The sequence below is a fragment of the Drosophila mojavensis genome, unplaced genomic scaffold, assembly GCF_018153725.1.
Source record: "Drosophila mojavensis isolate 15081-1352.22 unplaced genomic scaffold, ASM1815372v1 contig_80, whole genome shotgun sequence".
Classification (NCBI taxonomy): Eukaryota; Metazoa; Arthropoda; class Insecta; order Diptera; family Drosophilidae; genus Drosophila; species Drosophila mojavensis.
In genome coordinates, this window is record NW_025318906.1 from 14,970,683 (window position 1) to 14,995,730 (window position 25,048).

At 33.9% G+C, this 25,048-nt stretch overlaps 4 protein-coding genes across 8 annotated transcripts; 3 read left to right on the top strand and 1 right to left on the bottom strand.

Moving 5' to 3' along the window:
• Positions 1-279: 279 nt before the first annotated feature.
• LOC6579984 (anaphase-promoting complex subunit 2) lies at positions 280-3,193 on the top strand. The gene is made up of 8 exons (XM_002005821.4): positions 280-392; positions 450-939; positions 1,002-1,240; positions 1,328-1,508; positions 1,584-2,285; positions 2,352-2,615; positions 2,671-2,912; positions 2,972-3,193. Exons 1-8 carry the CDS (start codon positions 330-332, stop codon positions 3,170-3,172), a joined length of 2,382 nt encoding a protein of 793 aa, XP_002005857.1. The 5' UTR covers positions 280-329; the 3' UTR covers positions 3,173-3,193.
• A 357-nt stretch (positions 3,194-3,550) lies between these two features.
• LOC6579985 (G protein-coupled receptor kinase 1) lies at positions 3,551-10,464 on the bottom strand. 2 transcript variants are annotated; one of them, XM_002005822.4, is made up of 15 exons: positions 10,096-10,464; positions 7,020-7,096; positions 6,876-6,949; positions 6,710-6,811; positions 6,577-6,651; positions 6,255-6,316; positions 5,842-5,893; positions 5,584-5,775; positions 5,351-5,506; positions 4,966-5,292; positions 4,810-4,910; positions 4,527-4,745; positions 4,233-4,439; positions 4,000-4,162; positions 3,551-3,933 (listed from the first exon to the last, which is right to left on the bottom strand). In XM_002005822.4, the coding sequence occupies exons 1-15, from the start codon at positions 10,206-10,208 to the stop codon at positions 3,751-3,753; spliced, it is 2,103 nt and encodes a 700-aa protein (XP_002005858.2). In that variant the 5' UTR covers positions 10,209-10,464; the 3' UTR covers positions 3,551-3,750. The 2 variants fall into 2 exon arrangements, with proteins under 2 accessions (XP_002005858.2, XP_043866934.1); XM_044010999.1 differs by lacking the exon at positions 10,096-10,464 and adding an exon at positions 7,801-7,820.
• A 505-nt stretch (positions 10,465-10,969) lies between these two features.
• Positions 10,970-17,672, top strand: LOC6579986 (integrator complex subunit 1). Its single transcript, XM_002005823.4, has 3 exons — positions 10,970-12,391; positions 12,570-13,549; positions 13,613-17,672. Exons 1-3 carry the CDS (start codon positions 11,050-11,052, stop codon positions 17,495-17,497), a joined length of 6,207 nt encoding a protein of 2,068 aa, XP_002005859.1. The 5' UTR covers positions 10,970-11,049; the 3' UTR covers positions 17,498-17,672.
• A 775-nt stretch (positions 17,673-18,447) lies between these two features.
• LOC6579987 lies at positions 18,448-24,706 on the top strand. Of its 4 annotated transcripts, none has more exons than XM_044011090.1 (6): positions 18,448-18,577; positions 20,812-20,901; positions 20,968-21,081; positions 21,221-21,851; positions 21,968-22,454; positions 22,650-24,706. In XM_044011090.1, the coding sequence occupies exons 2-6, from the start codon at positions 20,862-20,864 to the stop codon at positions 23,721-23,723; spliced, it is 2,346 nt and encodes a 781-aa protein (XP_043867025.1). In that variant the 5' UTR covers positions 18,448-18,577; positions 20,812-20,861; the 3' UTR covers positions 23,724-24,706. The 4 variants fall into 4 exon arrangements, with proteins under 4 accessions (XP_043867025.1, XP_002005860.2, XP_015019509.1 ...); XM_002005824.4 differs by lacking the exon at positions 18,448-18,577 and adding an exon at positions 18,746-18,837; XM_015164023.3 differs by lacking the exon at positions 18,448-18,577 and adding an exon at positions 18,863-18,967.
• The last annotated feature ends 342 nt before the right edge of the window (positions 24,707-25,048 follow it).

Here is a 25,048-nt window from a genome sequence, read left to right on the forward strand (position 1 = left end):
TACGAATACGGCCTATCAAAGAAGGATCCGATGGCTTCCTTAAACGCATAAAGGTTTTGCTATTCTGCTATCTTCAGGAGGGAAATTGGATTTTGCGCTTTACATAAAAATCTCACTGAACTCGTTGTTAGTTTCTTCTCTTTTTTTTTTTGTTATCGATATATTAGGGCCTTCCCAGTCATATAATTAATTTGTATTATAAGTTGAAGTAAATGCATATTAGTGGAAACTAGCTCATTGTACATACAAATATCGATATCGGATGATTCGATTAATAAATTGACAACAATCATATCTATTTTAAACCGATTTGTTTAAGCCAAACAAAAATGTGTGATTTAAATGCTTTGTGGTTGGATGTATTAAAAATATTCCCAATTTTGAGTGGAGAGGTAAGCGATATTGTTTATTTACATTGTTCATTGTTTAAATCATGTTTAAATTTGCAGATTACTTCTCCTTTAGAGACAGTAGAAGATGAAGTTTTTGAGAATGTTTACCGGCATCTCGAGAGCTTGGGAACTATTACAACATTAACATCTATTTTAAGTTTGGAAATTGAATCTACCATTCGGAATATACTTGTCCCCAAATTTTGGAAACACTTTGCGCCTACCGAAAACGAAACACCCAAAGTCAAATTGGATATACCTGTGAATACAGCAGCGTTCTCGGATCCAAATGCTTTATTCTTCACATTTATTTATGCGATTGATGAGCTATATAATAGCTATGAATGCCTTGAGCTAATAAAACCTCGGCTGCTCTATCTGAATAAGAAGCCCCTGTCTGCGTCAAGTTTGGAAAACACCCAAAAGACACTGCATAATGCATTGTTGGCGCAGCTGCCGCCATCGTTTAATAATTTTGTGGGCGATTTTTACAGCGTTCATTTTCGTCTATTTACGAAGGATTTAACTTTATCGGTGAATGCACTTGGTATGTTATTTGTTATATGTAGGATATGTATATTATATATAGTCCTGTTGTATCTCTTTCAGATTCGGAGGTATTTACTGATTTACCGTGTGCTGGCTGCAATTTCGATCTTGATCAATGCTGCTGCCAGAAGCTAACTGAAATGGTGACTGCGACAAATGTGAAGCTGTTGAAGATGGGCTTGATTGATCGATTGGCTGGCAGCGCTTTGACAGCGTTGATCAAGTTGAAGATCAAGGAACATATCAACGACACCTGCGTTGGAATATTTGATAGAAGTCATCTTAAGCAACTTGAAACGGTAAACAGAAAATCATAATCATCAAATATGTACTACACTGACCTCTAGTTCTGTTAATTTATATAAAAGCCTTATATTTTCTTTTAGTGGATCAACGACGTTGTTATGACATGGTTAACTAGCATATTCACTGAATGGAAGTCGAAAGATGATATATCTCAAGAGAATATTCCCCAATCGGTTCAATCGTTTAAAGTAAAACTCACATATTTTATGTATGAAACATTTGCACAAAATGTGATCAGTCAGTTCTTTAGTATAATTATAGGTAATTTATTTAATAATAATATTGTCTCTTTTCTTGGATATAAATATTTAACTAATTAATTTCAATAACTCTCAGATTATCCGGATTCTTCGCCGGCTATAGATGATTTAAAGATTTGTATGGAGAAAATTGATATGCGAGTCTATCTAACTGAATCGTTGAGAAGTTCTTTAGAGGCTAGAATTTTGCATCCTGGTGTCAATACTATGGATATATTGACTGGCTACGTTGCAGCAATAAAAGCCATACGCCATCTAGATAACACTGGAGTGATATTAGAAATAGTCACAGCTCCCATAAAAGATTATTTACGAAAACGCAACGATACGGTTAGACGAGTTGTCACTGGCTTAACTGAAGAAGGGCCAACGGATCTCTCTGAAGAATTAGCTAAAGGGGAATTCATAAAATATGGCAAAGATGCTGGAAATAATGAATATAGCAATTGGGAGAATTGGGAGCCGGATCCATTTGGAATCGATCCCAATGTCTTAGAGTTAAACAACTCGAAAGTGATTCGCTCTGCAGATATTATATCCATGGTAGTCGATATTTATGGAAGTAAAGAACTATTTATGGTTGAATATCGCAATTTGATGGCGGATCGTTTACTATCACAGCTTGATTTTAATTCTGAAAAGGAAATTCGAAATCTAGAATTGCTTAAAATCAGATTTGGCGAGTCACTTCTACATAGTTGTGAAGTAATGCTGAAAGATGTGACTGATTCAAAGCGCATCAATGCGCATATTCATGGCGATGAGAATTCTGATGAGAGTAAGTAACTAAATTTATTAAATTTAATGATAATTAAATACAATTTTTTTTATACTGATTATCTAGGTCCATTGTTTGATATATCGTCGCTTATTATATCGGCTCAGTTTTGGCCGTCATTCAATAAGGAGAGCTTGCAGTTGCCGGTCGAACTTGAGAATGAATTTAAGAAGTTCACAAAAGCATATGAGTCTTATAAGGGAAATCGCACGCTCAATTGGCGCACGGTGACTGGAAGAGTCAATATTGTGATCGAAATCGGTGATAGAGTGTTGGAGATGACTGTGCCACCAACACAGGCTGTTATTATTTACCATTTTCAGCATAAAAGTAAGAGTTTTCCCATACCACTTAGAAGTCTTACTAGTAACTTATTTATTTATAGATGAGTGGAGTTTGGAAGAACTAAGCAGCCTTATCAAGGTGCCCCCATCAGCGCTTAGACGACGCATTAGTTTTTGGCAAAATCATGGCCTGATCGCTGAAATAGAACCGGGAGTTTTTGGCCTTTTGGAGAAAGAAACTGAAAAAACACAATTCGATGATGTCAACATTACAGATGCGGACGAGGAAGACTTGGAATCAGCCATGGCTTCGGCCAGTGATCAAAGGGAAGAGGAACTTCAAGTAAGCGAAATTTGACTGAAGTAAAGAAAATTCATTGAGTTAATAAAATGTTCTTCTAGGTTTTCTGGTCTTATATTGTTGGCATGCTTACAAATTTAGATTGTATGCCAATCGATCGTATTCATCAAATGCTGAAACTGTTTGCTTCGCACAGCGGAGGAGTTGAATTCACTCAAGATGAGCTGAAACACTTTCTGCAAAGGAAAGTGCGCGAACACAAACTTTTGTTTTCTGGTGGAGTTTATCAGTTGGCTAAATAAACGATATTTATTTACGGTTTATATTATGCATAAACTTTATTTATGTTAGCGTATCTGTTTCTAGTTTGAAAGAGTAGAAGAAAGTGGGGATAAATAATAGACTAATCACAGAGAACAGACATTGAAAGTTAAAAAAAGATATTTTATAATCAAGAACTGAGATTTTATAAGGCTATACGGGATTGTCAATAAAATTCCAAATACAATCGGCTTGTATGCTGCTAAGTAGTTAAATATAAATTGGGGACTTTTAAATAAAAAATAATTATAGATTGTGTGCATTTAAAACATCCAGGGTTTTAATAAAAACAATATTACTACAATTTACATATAGGTCATTACAGTTAAGAGACTTAAGAACAAATAAGACAACAGAAATGAAGTATTTCTATGCATTTATTACACAGTTTCTACAAATTCATCAGTACGCATAATATTATAATGTGATTTTACAAGATGTGTTTTATTAGGATTTCTGTTAGCATTTGTTTTATGAGTTTCAAAGCTGGAAACCTATTATATGTTTTTGTTTTATATTATTTTCTTTCTTTTTAAATAATTTTCATTAGAACTAGTATTTAATTAGATCCATTTGACGATTTTGTAGAACAGTTCCCGCCCAAAATGTACATTGATTTGTTTGCGTCCCGTTCACTACCATAGATTTTTCCAGCTTTTTTAGCCATCGATCCTAAAAGATCTTGCGACATTTTGTGGGCAGATCTTAATGACAACGCCCATTCCTTCAATCCAATTTCATCCTATAGAAAAGATGTTTTTATTAAATAGATATTCGTTAGCATTTCTTAAGCTAAATATATAATTACCGAATTTGTCAAAATAATTCTGCCATCTCGGCTGCCGTCATTGACACGAATTTGAATACATTGTTCATTTTTATAGTGAACAAAGTCAGATGAAACATCTTCCACTTGGTCCAAGAAAATAAGTTCTGGCTTGTTATTACCACTCTCGGAATACAATTCCAAGCTGAATTAAATAAGAAGTAAATATATTTACATTCGATTAACTGAAATAAAATATAATTATTGTACCATACCGATTTGGATATAGCTTGGCATATTTAGTTTGCCATAATGATGCAAATGATCCGCCTAATTTTTTAATGTAGCCATGCAATATGCAATCTGATTCTTTTTCATCTGCATCGAAATGTTGTTTTTGTTTAGATTTCTTCTTCTGCTCAATTTTGTCAGTTTCCGTATTTATTGTTTCGAATACAGTCTCAGCTACCTCCTGTTGCCACCTAATAAAACAAAGTTTATGAATGCAAAGAATATGTATTAAATTGGAATGCTTTTGTATAGTAGACTTTCTATTGACAATTGCTCACCTCTCGGATATAGTTAATGAGAAATGCTTATAGAGATCCTGATCATTGTCATTTAACTTAATACCTTTCGTATCTTCTTCGTCAAAAGAGCCAATATCAAAGGCGTCCGCCGCATTCACCTCACCTCGAGGCGGTACCAATGGTGGAGTGTATTTTTGGATATAAACCTGATGCCAGTCAATGCCAGAAAAGAAACTATGCATTTTTACTTCATCAGCGCTGAAAAGGAAAAGGGAAAGAGCATTAATATATTAAAACATTTTGGTTGACCTTTCAATTTTACCCATTCCCCATGCAGCCGAGACGCTTTGGCACTTCTCTCTGAAGAAGCAAATCCAACAAATTCCTTAATTCTGCTGAAAATGAGTCCGGAAGCTCAACATTCTGTGGAATGAAAACAATTTAGTAATTGGAAATTGTATTAATGAACATTTCTTACCATGGTTAATGTCATTCTATCGATCTCATGCTTATCTTTTGTTTTATGTTGCCGAAATGGCGAATGTCCCTTTAGCAGCTTGTATAGCATGCAACCAAAGCTAAACCAGTCTGCGCATGAGTCGTAGGATGTTCCTTTCGATAATACTTCTGGTGACATATATCCGTGGGTGCCCACCGAAGCGTGGGGCTTCTTTTTGGAATAATCGCATGCTAAACCTAAATCCGATATTCGAATGTGACCATTTTCGTCCAGCAAAATATTAGCAGGCTTCAAATCGCGGTACACAATGCAGCGCTTATGCATATGCTCCAAGCCCAAAATAACCTAATGAAAGGAATATAATTAGCAATGCATATATTTGTCATATTGATTTTGCAATTACCTCGGCTGCATAGAATTTCATTTCATCTTCGCTGAATACTCCATGCTGTGATAGGTGGTAATGCAAGTCGCCGCCATTCATTAAATCTAATATAAAACATAATTTATCCGGGGTGTGAAATGCATATGTCATGCACACAATGAAAGGGCAATCAATCTATATTAAGCAAAAATGGATATTAGTGCAACAGCAATTATATATATATATATATATATTATATTATTGTAACTTACTCCTGTACTAACTGCTTGTAGCATATTGCGCTCGTTCAATGCCAACATTTCGCCTTGTTTCATCTTAATACGCTTCTTGTCTAAGCATTTCATTGCGTACATTTTGCCAGTATCGGCTTTTCGACAGCCATAGACCTCGCCAAAGCCACCACGACCAATTATTCTATGTACGCTAAAGTCATTCATTGACAACTGAAAATAATTATGCATTTGATTTTATTATGCTTCCAATTTATGTTAAATAGTTTGTTTACATACTTGTATATTTAGCTCCAGGTTCTTCCATTGGCAAAACCTTGTAAATTTGTCACTGTACAAATATCAAAATGGTATTAAGTAACGCAAACTTGGTATATTATAAACATTAATATAAGGAGTGAAGTAAATCCACGTACATCCATAGTTGGGAGTTTCTCTTCTAATAATGATCTTCTTTTAATTTACAAAAGTATTAAATTGATGTAATTTGGACTACACGATTATACAAATTGTGTTTTCTATTTTAAATTTGGGCTTTCATATTATATTAAGTAATAATAAATAAAAAAGTTGCGATGTTCTGTGTGTGGAATGAACTTGCTTAACTTGAGTGTTTTTCTTGCTATGAAGTTAATGAATAATAGTCATACAATTGTTTTAATATTTTTTAATTAATTTATAACAAGGCATACCTTTCCAGAAATTTTTTGAATGGTTTGCCTTTAAGCTGACCAAAGATTTCTTCCATGTAAGGCTGCAATGAATATTAATTACGGATTATTTAAAATTGGAAAATTTTATGTTTTTTTTATGTTTAATTTCTAGGAATAAGAATAAATCAACCAGAAAAAAAAAAAATCATACATTCGTTAAATTTAATTCAAAGAAATTCTGAACAGCATACATAATAGCAACCAAAATAAGTTGAAGTGAATTGTAAATAGTTTTTATTATGTTTTCTATGGAATGATCAAAATGATTATAATATACCCCGAACGCTAAGCGAATACTTACTTCAAATAAATTCACAGGAACTTCATTTTTTAATATATACTTTTGGACATTTGCAACGGCATCTTTGGAGTATTCCTATTCAAAATATAAGAGAACATATAACTTCAGATTTCATCATGCCTGGAATACTTACATAAGTATGCGCCAGCATTTCTTCCATTATAAAATTATCATAAATTTCTCTGGCCAGCTTTTTTCGCTCGTCGAAACATTCTGTTTTCTCAAAATTTTTAATCTTTAAAGAAAAGTATATCAATAAATAAATATTGCATATATTTGCAGTTTTTTAATAGTAATACCTGCTCATAGAACTTCAACTGTTGAATTGGTTCTTCAGAATCATTCTCACAGAAATCTTTAAACAACAAGTATCCTAGGATAAATTACAATAATAATTGATTATTACCGGCCAGATTGTGATCTCTTAAGATTATTATAAGTACCTATAATCTGATTAAAAATGCTGTGAAAGTTGAGTTGATTTTCCTTTTCAAGGTATTTGTACATAACGCTTCTAACGCTGTAAAGAAGATTTATACAGTTTAAATACAGCGCTATGTAGAAATATAGAAATTATAGGGGATATGTTTGATATTCGAAGGATACACTCCAATATATATATTTATCATTTAATGAAGTAATAGTGGGTATATAATATATAGTTTATGTACAATCTCTGTGTATTTTAATTTAGATCTTCAGTTTGGTCTGTACAAAGGAAGGAATTCTTCCATTTCCCTACAACATTTATAATAAATTTATTGAATTTTTATATTTTCACAAACTAATTTGCCAACATCCTCAATCAACGCTTCACTACCACATTGTGTTTGAAATAATAAATGCTTTTTAAAGATAACTTTTATATGTTCCATTTGGTTTGATCTAATTCACTGTAGCGATATAAAATGTTTATAAATGTATTTTGTTTACAGAATTCAAATCGGTTGTTTTATTCCCAATAATATCATTTTCTTAACTGTATTGTTATAGTGCATAGGCAAAAAAATGTTGCTGACGCTATTGCTATTTCTAGTTAACCCGCATACTGGACTAATACTTGACTTTCAAACGGAATGCAAATCTCAACAAATACCATTAACGAAGGCCTTGTGTTGCCAGCAGCTTATAATTTATACTTAACTTAAATTATCATAGTTTATATAAATAATACTAAAATACAGAAAAGTGTATGGATATGAAATGAAAAAACCAATTAATTACATCTACATCTGTTCATATAGATCAGTTTGATAACAGATCCGCATCCCAGCTTCCAGCCGTCGAGCCGTCATTTAGGAATAATTGTAGACTTTTTGGGAAAGTAAATGAAAGCGTTTATCGATACAAAATGCAGTGATTTTTGCATGCACTCGTGTAATAATATCCTGTCTGTATAACTTTGCGAAAACTAAAAAAAATATCAAAAAGTGGGGAAAAATCATATTTAAATATAGAAACAAAAAGGAAACATGATAGATTAACTACAAATCAACTACTTTTATAATCTATTCAAGGGAATGTTTCTATTTACTTATTATTAGCGGGAAAACTGACATTTGCTAAAGGCATAACATTCAAACAAGCATCAACAGTTAACATAAATAAATAATGCCATGCGACTGTTAACTTCTTCTTCGTAGTTCAAGCGCTTCTAGCTTGACTTCAAATTTGATTGATATTCACTCTAGCTCTACTTATAGACTCACTTCTCATTTCTAAACTTGTATAGCTTGTGGTTTTGGTATTGCTTATATTTGTACTAATATTGATTAGCTTAAGCTAGTCATCGGATAATTCATATAATTCATTTATTTTATTCCCATTTTATTCACTGGGTTTTTGCATAATACTTATATAGTTCTCTGAATCCCAATTTTATTAATAAGCACACATTCAATCAAATGTGAGTGTGAGTGACCTATTAAACGCATTCAAGACTTCCACATTGGGTTGACATTCCAAATTGGTTGTAAAAAAGTCTATTTTTAAATTGAATGGCTTTGCTTCTGCATTCACTTATTGTAGAAGCTTTCGTAATTACTGGCTTAATCAAGCGCTTTGTGTTATATCCCAACTTTCTGCCGTTATCATTCAACTGTTTATTTATCTAAATTTATACATTCATATGTTTCGCAGTCCGGACTTTAATCATTTGCTGTTAAATTATTTATAATAGTCGCTCAGTAGATTACACTTAATGCATATAGGTATTACTGAATAGATAAGCTGACCATTCTGAACATGAATCATTGGCAAAAGTTTCCAGTAAAATAGTTCACTTCATAAAGGGAAAACCAAATAAAAGGGGTGCCAACCGAAGGGTTTATAGACATTATAAGATGATTATCAATATCGTAAGTAAAACATTTGCCTTTAATTAGCATTAGAAGATGATTATCAATTATCATTAGTAAATGATTTCCTTTTAATTGTTAGGGCAATTAAATGAGTTTTGTGTTTATCATTGAGCGTGTTAATAAGATCCCCATGGAGCTTCAATCGAACCTATAAAATCTATATACAATATAACATCGGCGTAAGCAGTAAAAATCGCAAATTAAAGTAGTCTGTAATAAAAAGTTGTTTTTTTTTCATATGATATATATGTAGATATACACAAAAGTTCAGTAAACTCATTATGAATGGAATTAAAAGAAGCCGGAAGTTAATAAAATTGAGAATAGTAAATTATATTTATCAAAGCAAAATATCAGATCAGACGATTGACAGTGGGCTGTATTCCCATTTGACTAAATGGTCAGGACACCTGCCAGGACATCAGAGTTTCTATAGGATTTGTTGTTGTTGTTGATTTCTGATAAAAAACAAACCATTTTGTTGCTATTTCCAATTGTGCATTTGCATATCTAACTGACTTTATGGCTACAGTGTTTAATTAAATTAATTAAAATAAAAATTCCAGTACATGTCTGTATATAAGTTGAATAATATCTATATATAGAATGTTTTTTCTTTTCTTTCTTATATGTATTCACATTTGTTTTGTTTTGTGTTTTTTCTACTGCTATATATGTCTACTTATACAATTATATTTCGTGGCCAGACTATTGATTGAATTCTTTTCAAAAAATCAAATCATTTCAAATGTGTATATACAATTTGAAAACATACAAATGTACACATTTACACATAAACATATGTAAACAAAATAGCCCTTTTATGTATACTCATGTGTGTATACCTACATACATATATAAATATATATATATATATTTATATACATGGACATATACATATTTATATATGTATGTATATATATTTATATGTATATGTGTGTACTTCTTTTTGAAGGTGTATATGCTGATTGATTTAGTATTAATTTTAATTTTCTAACCATCTAGTAGTACAATAATATTTCTAATTATGTTTACCCTAATGGGTATGTATATATTTACACACATTAACACATTTTATCACACACACGCATACACACACTTCTACACTTATTGACATATATATGTATCCCTATTTGAATAAATACATTTAAGTGAATACCTGGGATCTGGTAGAATCAACTTTTTACTGGCTCTTGCTGCTGGCGTGCATTTTGATTTTTCCATTGCCATTAAATAGCTGACATCAGCTAAAACAGCCTCTAAATCTGCCATTTCGGTAGTTTTGTACAATATGTGTTGTGTTTACGTTTTTAACACGTTTGGTTTAGTGAATTGATGAACTTTATGGCACAAATATGAGTTTTTCAATCGTGTAAGCACCAAGGATATATATATATATCACTTAATATTTTATTGTTATTTCGCAAATGATTGTTAGCAAATTAAATTAAATTTAGCTGCCCGAGCTTAATAATATATATCTTGTTTTGAACACGACTTTGCAAATGCCGTTTACTCATGCGTATACTGTAAAGGTATTTTAGCATATTCGTTACTTTCTGCGAATACTTTGTAAAAATAATTGTATCGTTACAATCATGCAATAAATGAAATTCAACAGCATTATTATCACATCATACTCAACTTCAAGTTAAATGTATATTTTATTGAAAATGTTTTAAATTTAATTGTTAAATATCGTATCCAGCTTGGAATAAAAATCATAATTTGGGTAAACTAATTTTATTCGATTGTTAACTCTATACATGACCTTTCTTGATTGTATTAGAATAATACAACTTTTGCTTTTTTCTTTTAAAATGATATAGTTATAAAAAATATGTAAAGTACAAATGAAAACTTTGTAGAGTTTTTAATATGCTCTAATATTAGTAACTAATATTCTTACTAATATGCCAATTTTTTATTTATGTGGGAATTATTTATATTTTATTGTTAATGTAACTAATAAATACTTAGACAAACAAAGTTGAGAATTCAACCAGACGTTCAAGAACTAGTTCATGTTCTCAAAAGAGTTAGTCGAGCAATGTTTTCATTCTCGCAAAGAGTGAATTTCGTTGCGGCACAAGTATAAATAGGAGGATTAATTATGGATCGAAATAAAACAAATGCCCCGAATAGGGGCCAAAAGAAAGTATTGCTGGGTGCCGAACTCTTTGCTCTCGGTACCAAAAGTGGCCGCGATGATTCTAAAGGAAAAATATTACCAATAAAAGGAATGCCGGGCTCCAGCGGCAGCTCGACGGATAGAAAGAGAGAAGCTTCAACGAGTCTCGGAAGTCATCCTAGTAAGAGATTTCGAGTTAGCCTTAAAGACGGATGCCCCGACCTGGCCACCACAACAGGAATTCCACACTACGAAATATGGGAACAAATCGCCGAGGACTGTGATTTGTCTAATGTCATAGAAACCATATATGCAGCAATTGAGCAAAATGACAATGAGCTCGTGGTACGCCTTATTTGTGGAATCATCAGGCACGCGACATCGAGAGATGCATCCAGATCCAAAGTGGACAACGTAGCGTACTTAACCTTGTTCTACCTGGCCAAAGTGCATCCTCAGTTCTTCAATAACGATGTCATTGCCTATGCACTTCTGTCCTTTCTGCGTCGTGAGACTAATGTTAAAATGCGCTATAATATTAACCTTCACGTCCTCTTTACAAACCTACTTACAAGAGGATTTTCGGATATATCCCAGTGGCCAGAAGTATTGCTGCGTACGTACGTGGATGATGCTGTCAATGAGCGATTTTGGGCAGACAACGATTACTGCGCGCCGCTGGTTAAAAATATTTGTGCCGCTTTCAAAACGCGAACTCCTCACTTGAGTCTGCTGCGCTGGGACGTGAACACGACTGTAGCAAGTGGGCAATCGCATCGAGATAACTTCACTGTAGACGATGATTCGGGTGACAACTCAACTCAGAGTCTGGACGCTAGTCCATATTTGGAGGCAGATCAAGCAGCCGATGCCATTTGCTCCGTTAAGTCCAGATTTGCAGACAGTCTTGTGCAAAAATTAGTGAGCGATGCGATTCGAGATCAGCTAAATAAGCGCCAGCAACAGGATAATTATACAAGGAACTTTCTGAAATTTCTTTGCACCACTTCGGGCATTGGAGAAGTGCGCTGCCTCAGCATCTCTCGTCTGGAATTGTGGATACATAATGGAAAGCTTGTCAAATTCGCTCAGCAACTATTATCATATATATGTTTCAATATCAAAGGCAAAAATACCCAGGACAACGAAGTGCTACAAGTGTTGGTCAAAATGCGACTAAAAACCAAACCACTTATCAATCATTATATGTCATGTCTCAAGGAAATGATACACCTGCAGCCAGATATCTTGAGCACAATCATGAAGCTTGTCGTGCAGAATGAACTCTCAAATACAAGAAATCCAAATAACATGGGAATGCTTGGTAAGTAAATGTTGAAATAATGTTAAAAATCTGCTTAAATTATATATTTAATTAAATGATTTTAATTAAATATTTATTTATTTAATTTAACTATTAAACCAATTTTTAAGCATTTTTTTTTTTTTTAATTTTGTTTCTACCTTAATAAATTAATTATAAACTTAAAATCCCTTTACAGCGACGATGTTTCAGACATCACCAGATCAGTCGGCAGTTACCCTAGCTGAAATATATCAGGAATTTCTACTGCAACGCGATGATTGTTTGAGGACTCTGCGCGTTTTTCTACGGGAACTTGTGCGAATGCTACGCTTCGATGTGAACCTTGTGAAGTTTTGTAAAACCTTTTTAAGTGAACGAGAGGAGTTGACTCAACAAATTGAGCAATTTGATTTCAAGGAGAGGATATTTCATTCTGTGGTCGACATTGTTTGCCTTTGCATGTTTCTGTCGGCCACGCCACAGGCGCGCGAAGGAAGCTTATCGCTGAAAACGAATCGTGATGTGAAAAATAATCAAGCGCTAATTCGACTCTACAATCAGATGTCACAAATACAATTGGATTCAGTTTCCTGGATGTACGAGACCGTGCCAAATCTTTATAAAATCCAGGCTGCAGAATATCACCAGGCTTTGCATAAGTTGCTCTTGCTTGACAATCCGGAGCAGTATTCGCGCTGTGACCAGTGGCCATCGGAGCCGGAGCGGGGAGCCATATTGAGAATAATATCGGAAACTCCCATTCATGAAGAGACTTTGCTAAGAATTATATTGATAGGCATAACAAAGGATATTCCATTCTCCATTGCAAACACATTTGACATTTTACTGCTGGTGATAAAGCGGGTCTCCGGAATGAAAGCCACCGATTTCCCAGCAGTTCAAGCGAATAAATTCGACATCATTGACTTCCTGTTTAGCATGTCGGAATATCATCACCCGGAAAATATTCAGTTGCCGGAGGACTACGAGCCCCCAAAGCTGGCGATCATTGCGTTTTATTGGAAAGCCTGGCTAATATTATTAATGATTTCTGCCCACAATCCGTCAACATTTGGAGCATTTTGCTGGGATCACTACCCCACGATGAAACTCCTAATAGAAATATGTATAACCAATCAATTTAACAGTTTTGTTTCGAACAAGGATGAATTGCAGGTAAGCAATGTGAAATTATTAATGAATTCAAATTTTCTACAAGTTTTCGTCATTTGCTTTCAGATAATTACTGTTGAAAGGGATCATATTCTTCAATTCGAAACGTATTTGGCGGCGCAAACATCTCCACATGCTGTAATCACTGAGGAAAATGCAATTTTGATTACCCAGCTAATGCTAATGGATCCAATGGGAACGCCAAGAAAAGTACCAAATTTAGTTTTAGAGCAACTTAAGTTTCTTAACCAAACGTACAAATTAGGGCATTTGTTTTGTCGTTGTCGAAAGCCCGACTTGCTTCTAGATATCATACAAAGGCAAGGCACAACTCAATCAATGCCTTGGCTATCGGACTTGGTTCAGAACAGCGAAGGCGACTTTAGCCATCTGCCTGTTCAGTGTCTTTGTGAGTTTTTGCTATTCAATGCGCACAGCATTAACGAAGAGAACAGCCGCGATAAGGAGCTGGTTGACTTTATTAGAAATCTAATAATGGACTCCACCTACGACAATCACGTTGTTTGTGAAGTGTTAGATTATATATTTAGGCGCCTGTCCTCAACAGTAAAACAGTCTAGAGTTGCGGCTTTATCTGGCTTGAAAATCATATTCAAAAACTCTGGCAAATATGAAAACGAATGGCTATTGAAATCAATTCAACAAATTCCACATTTCTTGGAGGCCAAAATGTACATTATTCCCCAACTGCGAGCAGCATGTCAAGTCGAAAATTGCCCAGAGCTTATTATGGCGTATATTCAATTTATAACGAAGCATACACTTAATGATCCTGTTAATGAAATGCTGGATCATGTTATAGATATGGCACAATTAATTGTGGAACGTAATACGATGTTTCAACATATTATAATTTCGCAAGAGGACTACAATCTTAACCCGGATGAGAACCGAATTCAGACATTGAAGTGCTTGTTCGTAATGTTCAACAATTACATTATCAAATTGAGAGAGTTCCATGAGCCCTATGAATGGACAGAATATCCAGATTTATTGATGGTTCAGTTTGAAGACGGTGTGCAACTGCCGCTCCATATAAACATAATTCATGCATTCATTATTCTCCTAACATATTCGAGCAGCAATATGCCCGAGTCCATACCAATTCTCGATTATTGGTTTCCTCCGGGTCGACCAGCGCCGGTAGCTTTCCTGCCAACAATGCCCCAAGAACAAATTCAGCTGTTACCGGATTGGCTGAAACTCAAGATGATTCGATCATCAGTCGATCGTCTGATTGAAGCAGCTTTGAATGATCTGACACCGGATCAAATAGTGTTGTTCGTTCAAAATTTCGGCACGCCTGTAAACTCAATGTCCAAGCTATTGGCAATGCTCGACACTGCGGTATTAGAACAGTTTGATTTGGTTAAAAACGCTATACTTAACAAAGCCTATTTGGCGCAGCTGATTGAAATCCAACAAGCCCGAGGAGCTAAAAATGGGCATTATACTGTACAGGCACTGGATTTGCATTCCCATTCTCAAACAGTTCCCGATTTACCAAAAATTAATGCGTACACTCAGGAAGTCTTTCATCTAACCAAATTCGATCCAGACTCTGTTCAAAACGTCAGTAACAGGGATTCCGAAAAGGAAACCGTACAAATTCTACTTAAGAGTCCGAATCAGAATATGATTACGACAAACAACTATCGCAATTTAATTCATAATTTATTGGATCTTGTAGTTTCTCCAATGTCAAATAATGCAGAATTCTTAACCTCAATATGCGAGGTTGTCAATGCGTCATTGTTGGACTATACACGTGCCGACACAATCAATATTAACACAAGCCGTGGTGCCTCGACTTTGCTAAGAGCATATTTCAGCTGTAAGTTGCCCAATGATAATTATCTCGTTATTGAAAAGAAACTAAAACAAACCATTCGAATGTCAAGTCAGATAGGCTCAGCTTCGAAACAGGTTTTCAAAACAGAACTATTCTTAGAAAGCCTATTATTTATGCTGAAGAGTTCGTATCAATTATACTTTATAAAACGTAAATCGCAAAGTTCTCTCCAAGCGACAAAGAAAATAGTCCGAGAAATGATTGAAGACTTTGAAAATCTTAGCAATGATAAAACTATTAGCGACAAAGTCAATTATAATATTTTCAACAATGGATTATTCATAGATTGGCTTGCCGAGGCAGATCCTGAAATAGTATGCACAAAACTGTTGAAGGAAAGTTTTCTATTTTCCAATTCCTGTAGGGAGTTTAGATTTTTCCTTTTATCGCTTATCAATCATCAAACCAATTGGAGTACCATCGAAAGAATTGCGAAGTGTCTATTTAAGGATTATAAACTTGACTACGATTTCAGTACCGTGCTAAACTATTTTGAAGCTCTGACTACAAATCCGAATCTGTGGAAAGGCAGAGATAAGTATATGTCGAAAAATGTGCTACCAAATTCATTCTTTAAGTTAGAGCCTTCCGAGCTAGAGGCCTTCGTACACTTTATTTTATACGAAGGCATCTCAGAGGTTAAGAATGACACAAATGGAAACTATGACTTTAAATTGTGCTCGCGAATGAATCTTTTATTCAAGCTGACGGAAAAAAACAAAAATCTAATGGTGAAAGTAATAGAGTACGTGGAGAAGAGTCAAATTACGGATCTATTGAAAAACAAAATCTTGCAACAGCTTTACATTATGTATCCACGTATCAAGTTTATTAAGAACTGCAGCGCAGATGTGCAAAACAATAAACTGCAGAGCTTAAAGGGCTGTCAAGCTGACAAAATAGCAAATAATTTGATAACGTGCTTGGGAAGTTTGGTAGCCAAGAAGGACTTTGAAACATTATCAGCTGATACCGAATTGCTGCTGCGAAAGTTGGCTGCGTCGCATCCTCTTCTGTTCCTTCGCCATTTGGGCGTATTATCTTCCGTTATGCAAGGCAGGGGACAGAATAGCATGAAAGCATTGCGTGAAGAATATCATTTCCATCGTTTCGTGCAGATATTACGAACTCTGGAACTGCTGCAGCCAATGATTTTCGAAGATGCCTATAAAAATGAGATTCAAAGAACCCTCTCGTGCTATTTCATATTCTTTAAGCATCACAGCTCAGTAAAGGAGGCATGCCAAATGCTTGTGAAATTTGTGCAAATATTACAATCATATATCAATGTTAATCCTTCAACTGCATTGCAATTTATTGAGCAATATGTCGGAATTTTGACAGAATTGGCAGCCAGATACACGTCTATCGGAAAGCTGCAAGCTCTTGTGCAAGCTGTTGCTCTACTTCAGCACAAAACGAATACATGCATAGAATTGGATGACGAGGAAGTGAAGGTGGAATATGAACTAGATGGACATTCTGAAACAAAACCAACTACAAATAAAAATTTTGCCAATGAAATTGATTCCTTTGAGGGCACCAGTAACGCCCAGGATGTCTGCAGAAGCTCATTTTCAGCCATGACTCTTGGGTCCTACAGCAAGACGAATTTCACTGATGTTTCTCCACATATTTTGGACCTAATCAAAATCATTAAGCAATCTAATATTGAAGAAGTGATACTAGGTCCTCTGCAGGAAATGGAATGTCTGACTTCGAAGCGATTTGTGTTTATCAATGAGTTGTTTGAGCGTCTCTTGGAGCTAATATTTTCGCCCAGCGCTCAGATACGATCCATTGCCTTTATTATATTGATAAGACATTTGAAGCACAACCCAGGAAACTCCGATATCAATCAGTGTACTTTGAACGCCTATATTCAATGTTTAAGAGATGAGAATTCGTCCGTAACAGCCACCGCGATTGACAACCTGCTTGAAATATGCATATTGTTGCAAGAACACGCGGTTGAAATCTTATGTGTGGCATTTTCGCTTGGCATCAAATCTTGCCTTAATACAAACAATCAAATACGTAAAGTTATGCAAACATTAGTAATTCAGCTTGGATATTAATTTTTTTAATTTCTTTAAAATATTACTTATGTGGAAATATGTTAATAGATCCTTATATAATTCATTTATATGGAAATTATCATACTGAGTACGGAAATGTAATAAAAATAATGTTTAGACTTTAAGTATTAGAGTTTACGCTTTAAAATATATGTAAATTGTTTAAGACAAGCAACATGAATGCGTGATTTTTTTTCTGATCATTTAAAAATGGATACGGGGGTGGACAAAACTGCAAAATAGAGCAATTTAATCTAACTTACCGTATTAAAGACTGTTTCAGAGTAATGTACGTCAGTAGAGAAAGTCGGAAAAGTCCTCATTTTTAATTTCCACAGGTGAGTCAAGCAATATAAACTAGGGTTGACTCTCAAGACTTCAATCCATATTCTTGTTTTGCAATTCGTATTAGTATATATCGATTCATACGCAAAAGAGTATAGCGTTATTTTGGGACGCAACAAGCTAATCGGATCGCAAAACGCATGCAAATGCTATCGAAAATATCGGCGCACGACGATATCGTTAGTTCGTGATGCAACAAGCGAATCGGATTGCAAACGCATGCAAATGTTATCGAAAATATCGGCGTGCCACGATATCTCGATAGCAAAATTAATATTTTCTCTAATTTGAATAAGGGATTAATGGAGGGAAAATTTCTTCTTTAATTTACTGTTATACGATTATATCTTATTTTAGTTAAGTTATCTCTCTCTATGTACGATGATCATATGCAAAATTTGCACATCTCAAACCTTGGGAATAATATTGATTTATCTTCGTTCAGTAAATTTCATCAAGTTTTATTGACCTGCGTTTTGCGTAGGTTGATTCGAAGTCAAGGTTATTGACCAAATGCAAAATACAAAATAAAAAATAAAAAAAATAAACAATTCTTAAAAATATTCATAAAGATATGCATACAAATTTGGGGCAGAAACATTTTTACATTTCAGTGTTTGTTTGCCAGTCTCGCTGTCTCTTTGTCCGTCTGTTATACAAAACTTATATAAAACACATTATTATCAAACCAAAACAAACGATTTGATTTGTTTGCTAAAAACTAACAAAATACGGGTACTCATGCATTCATTTTTTAACAAGTAAAATATTTATTTTAACATATAAATATATATAATTATAAAACAAAATAAATATTTAAATAAAAATAAAATAATTTGTTTAAGCTAACCAATTCTGAATTGTAATATATAATTTATTATATAAATAATTTTAGTTCAAATCTTGAGTCACCCTAATGTCCAAACATTCATATGTAACTCGATCATTGCATTCTTCTGTGTCTTAGGAGCTGCCACCTGTGTACATTACCTTTAGTAAGCAAATATTCAGTTTTTATTGGTCTCTTCTAAATTTTATTGGTGTTTTCAGTGTAATATTATTTAAATACATATTATAAATTTAGAAAAGAAAAGAAATCTAATTGAGTTGAAAGTAAAAAGAGAGGTAACTTTCATTCATGGTCATTTACAAAGTGTGAATTACTTTTACTCAATTATCAACTCTAAACCCGATTTATTCGTTTATAATCTAACTATTCAATGAAAACAAGTGTTTTATGTGCAAATTTTAATTCATTTTGGTTTATTTACCTGCATTCACACATATGTAGATACATAAATACATACGTTGCTTACCACCAATTGAACCATGCACACACACACACATCGATCCACCCATGTACACACACGCATACACACGTACGTTTGTTATTCTCTGTAATGTGTGCGCACATATATAGTATATATACATTCACTTATGTATTTTGCCACTTAGGTAATATTATGTTGCAAACGATTTTGCTTTCTAGCTTAGAGCAAGTGTAAATTAATTTATAATATTAATTATAATTAAATATATGAAATATGAAAGTGAAGTTGACGTCTTCCATAATTGTTTCCGTGTTAATTAAAAAATAAAATAAAATGCCCGCAAAATTAAATTTTGTGTGTTTTGAAAATGTGATAAACTGTGTCTGATAAATAGATACCCTGTACTAAAAATTGTTTCATTCGGTATTTTGTTTATTTCAAAGCAATTAATACGATAATGTAACGTCCAAATCTGTGCTTGCACCAAAACCGAAGAGTTTATTGTGTATGTTATATTATTGTCAATTAAATGTTACAACATTTTTGTGGGAAATATAAAAAGCTACAAAAATTCGGAAGCTTCAAGGAATTTCTGGAATTTGCATATAAAATTTTATGTGTTTAGCTTTTGTGTATTCGAAGCTATGTCTAAAAAACATGACAAATGATCGATTTTTATCGATAATAAGATATCGGTAGCAAATAATGGTAATCTGTGCGTGTGAGGTCTCTGTTAATTTCGAATTTCAAGTTTTTGTTACTCGTTTGGCCGAACAGTCTTAAAGTGAGTTATAATGAGGCGTGCCAGAGGTTTGCCTCAACAATTATATGACGCCAGCTTTACAATTGTGGAATACGGTTTGCAACTAGCCATGCCTTAAGTACCACCCGCATTGTTTGGCTTAAAATCAGGTTTTGTGAAGGTTGTCTATTATTTCTAGCCTTAGGAAAAACGTATATTTCTTTGTTATTAAAAATAACAGCTACTTAAAAGATTATAAAAAGTGGACTAAGAACGTGTGCATGGATTTACGCTTGGCTTTCAAATACAAAATAAATAACTTTGTTAGTTTTCTACTTCCAAACTCCAAATTCTATTCGATCTTCTACCATCATCTTATCATCAAAAATATGCTGTAGGGAAATATCTTTTGGAGATCCACATAATAGAATGTAGTATCATTAATGTCATCGTAAATAATAACAGGAAAAAACTATATTATCAAATTGCAGTGGACCGAAAAGGCCCTAGGCAAGAGAAAATCAGGAAATAAACTTTTTCTGATCAGGATTTTCGGTCTTCTTAATGGAAATGTTGGTGCATGGATGCAGTAATAGATCCTTTCACCCGTATGTAATAGAATGTACAATCGATTATAAAGGCAAAGTTTGCGGATCACTGATAACAAGAGATTTCGTTAGGTCTTTTCATCTTCCTCTGAGGCCTTACAGAATAAAGAAATTTCTGTTTTAAATTAAGTTGATATAATTTATTATATATTCACCACACATAGTATATATATTTAAGGCATTCTTAAACAATTGGCATATGGTTTCTTAAAAAGGATATACAGGTTTTTGGCAAATTCTAAAATATTTATATATTTAATAGATATATTTAAAAGTAATAAATTCAAAGTAATAAGTTTAGAAGTTTATAGTACAGATTTTAGTTGACGTCTTATGAAACTTTTTCAGATACGACCATTAACCAATGAGCCGCGTCCTAGCGGAGTAAATGCATCAAAATGACGTATCTTTTATTTCTTATTTTGCTTGCGAACTATGGTAAGTAATTTGTTTCATATTTGTGGGCAGAATTAATATTTATAATGAAATTAATTTCTGTTACAGCTGCCTGTTCTGATGTTCCAAAATTAACACAAACTGTTTATGGCTTCTTGGATTTTACAACAACTATTGGCAATACTGTTATGGTCTTCTCGCCGCAAAGCTCTCCTGTACTCGGTAAGTTTGTCAGGAATCTAAGTTCCTAAAAAAGAACTGAAAGTTGAATAGGAAATGGCTCTAAATACCAATCCATAAATACAAATAGATCAGAAGAAGCAAGAAGATTTCATATATTTCCCATGCAATTCCATTTCAGATTTGACACCTCAGAAACCTGCGAAGCCTGTGGATATTATTGACACCAAGCCACATGTGCCGGAAACTAAAGACAGTAAAAATGGCATAAGTCCAACTCCGCTATTGAGCTCAAGTCTAAATGAACAACCGACAGCGAATTCTACGATTGCTATAAGCAGTCACATAAGTTTGCTGAATACGCCAATCAAGTCAGTTGATTTCTCAGAGTATGCTTTGCTTTCGCGGCAGCCAGAGGAGTTCGCCGAAGAAACATTTCGCCTGGTTAATTTGAATACACGTGCCGATCATTCCAAGCGCAACAACAATTATGGCAGCTCAACGGGCTTGCTGCAAAGGAAAAAGGATAGCCTAAGTCGAAACTCAAATACCCCATCAAAGGAAACGGCAATCATAACTGCCAAAACTTTGGGCAAAACTTCACAAATTTATCAGCCAATTTCGAGCACTGAGCGAAGAAGCAAACCTCGCCACACTTCGACAACTTCAGCTCGAGTACTGAAGACTGTGACGCCATCTCTGCCAAATTACAAGACGCCCGTCGAATCTAACCACGTGCCGACGAAGAGTACTCGTAAAAATAGTCGGGTTTCAGGAGAAAAAAGAAAATTATCAAGAAACAAGGGCAAGAGGTAAAATTATATATATATTATATGAAAATATCATATATTGTATATAATTATATTATCATAGGATCTTCGTTACATTTTATATTTTTACTAACAGCAGTTTCTTGTATTCTTTTCAGGCGGAATAAATCGACGCAGTCGTCTGTAATTCAGGTCACACCGTCCCAGGTGGAGACAAGTTCTCGTCGCTCATATAGAACCAAAACGAATCTGATTTCTGAAGATAATAACGTAACAAATTTCAGTCCGAGTACATTGAAGCTGAATCGTCGTCCAGGCCGATGGCAATATAAAACATCTCCAAAGCCAAAAGTGAATATCAGAAAAAGCTCTCCGAATATGGCCAGAAGTGAACTACAAACAGAGGCTCTCAAAGAAATTGATCCGCTCGTGGAACCAGTTGAGAACAACCCGCAAATTCAAAAGACCATTGACCTCAACAGAGATTTGGATGCTGTTGGCTCACAAAACACAATTGTGCCCGACAACGATGTGATAAAGCCCAATAATTTCGTGCAAACTTTAAATGTCGAAATCTCAACTCCGAGCAACTTTGAAGATACCTACTATGAAATTGCCACCATCAAAAGTCCATACGTTTTTCAGGAAAGTATACGCTTTCTATTAATATATAATTAGATATAAATATATGTCAGTAAGGCGAATGAAAATATTCTCTAGTATTTTAAATAGTTTTTCTATAAACCTTATAAAAACATATAAATTTATTTATCTTTATATCTTTTGTTATATTTGTATACCCAATTAATTAAGAATTTTGTTTACCTTTTTTTTCTACAGGCTGGGCTTGTGAAAAAAACACGATTCGTCACTGTAACCTCGACTTTTGAGAAAACACTTAAAACTGATCATATTGAGGAGTATTCGGAACACGATGGACCTTTAACTGAAAACATTTTGGAGTCTACAACTCAGACGGTTAAGCCATCAATGGATGGAATTGTTACCACCTTGAAGCCTATTCATTATACAGATAGCCTTGAAACACCGGAACTTGAGACAATAACGGAATCGTTTTCATTCACCCAAACCAAACTGAAGACTCAAATTTTGCCAATCATTAATGATAAGCTGAACGAGACTTCGCATATAACTTTAGTGCAAACTTACGATTATACAAGCTTTGTAACTGTAACTCAGACGATTTCGCCGTTCCGCGATAATTTTGTTCCTGCCAAGAACTTTAAAGACTTCGAGGGCATTTTGGATGAGGCAGGCTCCGAAATTAACTTGGATCTTGAATTCGGCGATGAGAGCAACTCTGGCCAGTTTGAGGCTAAGCCGAATGCGAATGGTATCTCAAATGTTACAAATGCGATAAATCCTGTTGACTCCGAATTGCTAAGTAAATCAGACATCAAACCAGAAATATTAGGCCAACCTAATAGTGTTATAACTACCACACGTCCAATCATTAAGGTTGATACAGTTTGGGAATCATACGTTATACCTCTCGTAAGGGGTACTGAAAGTATTCTAAGAACGTTGTCGAAGTCTGTTGGGGAGGTGAAGAAAACTGAATTTGTCACTGAAGTCTCTACAATTTCCTTGCCAGTACCACCTATGTCACAATTTCCATATTCCATAAATCCATTCTATAATCCTCTGTTGGGAATTCCACAGCCTCAATTAATCACGTCTACTTCTATTTATGAAACGCTCATCACAGCCACGAGTAGCAAAGTCCTTAAGCTAACATTTGGTGCAAGAACTGCCTACACTACCTTATTTTCCACCTCTGTTGTTCCCACAGCAGTCTCGAAACTGGTAACAGCTACGATTCCCATTCAAAACTCTGGATCATTCCAAAACTTCTATCCTCCCCCATATCCCCCATTCGCCTATGTTGGTTAAAATACTCGAATTTATTGTTTGTCCAAAATACAACAAAAATTGAATAATACTCTTAAAAGTTAAGTACTTACAAGGTTTGGTTTCTCATTATTAGGGCACTCAGACTAAGTGAAGTTAGACGAATTTCATTAACACAATGTACAGGAATCGGATTACCGAGCTATCAACCTAAAATACTGTAAAGCGTGTAACGCAAAAGTTGTTTTTTTTTTCTCACGGAAATTTTTTTTATATATTTTTCTACATTGAAACACATTTTCCAAACACAGGAATATAAGAAATATATAGATTAATATAGAATTCACGCATATATGTATATGAGGCTTAGCCATACAAGTTGTTGACTATTTCGCAAAATTCGGAAACATACGCCTCCGAAAACCTAAACAAAAATCCATGTGAAACATTTACTTCATTTAATGTCTTTTATTTTTCATCAGTAAAAGATCTATATGATATATTACATATCATCATCAAATCTAATTGATATAGTACATATCATATAATTGAAAATCAATATTATTTTTCATAGAAAACATACTCAACACATCAAAATTAAAATAATATTTCATCGCAACAAAAAAAAGATATATGTATAATAAAATAAATCGGTACTTTCGTCAAGCTTCGGAAAAGCTTAAGCTCTTCACTACTCCAAAAGTAAATTGAAGTACACCTTATTAAATATTTAATTTCACAAAAAATGAGAAATTAGGCACAAAAAAATTGATTATATTGTTAAAAACAAAAATAAAAACAACTTTCAATGTAATAATATTGAATCAAAATCCTTAATGCAAGTGCAATCATTATAATACAGAAATTTTTGTTTAAGGATAAAAGTTGCTCATTTTGATTAATATTTAAAAAATACAAATCTAAAAAATTGTAAATTGAATATTGTTTATTTTTAGAATTTGCATTTCTTGTATTGTAAAGAAGTTATTTTTTATCCAAAAAATAAAACTGGTTTTGAAAACTTATTGAGGCAGAACAATTTATTTATTTTATAATGAAAGGTATTTTATACAAAGTCTCCAGGACTAAAATTAAAAATGCCACAGTAAGTAAGTTGTTTTTAAAGTAAAATTAAAGAGCCGTTAAAGCCTAAAGTATCTCAGCTACTGCTCGGTTGACAATATGAATCCATTTCCTCAATGATTAAACAATATTGCTTAAGGCACCAATTGAATAAGTAAGTTATGAATATGATGTGATATATAATAAAATACAAAATCGAAAACAAAATAATATAGTATTTTAAGTAGCAAAGCTAAGAGGAGTCCAATTCAGAAAAATTCATATTACGAATAATTGTGGGAGCA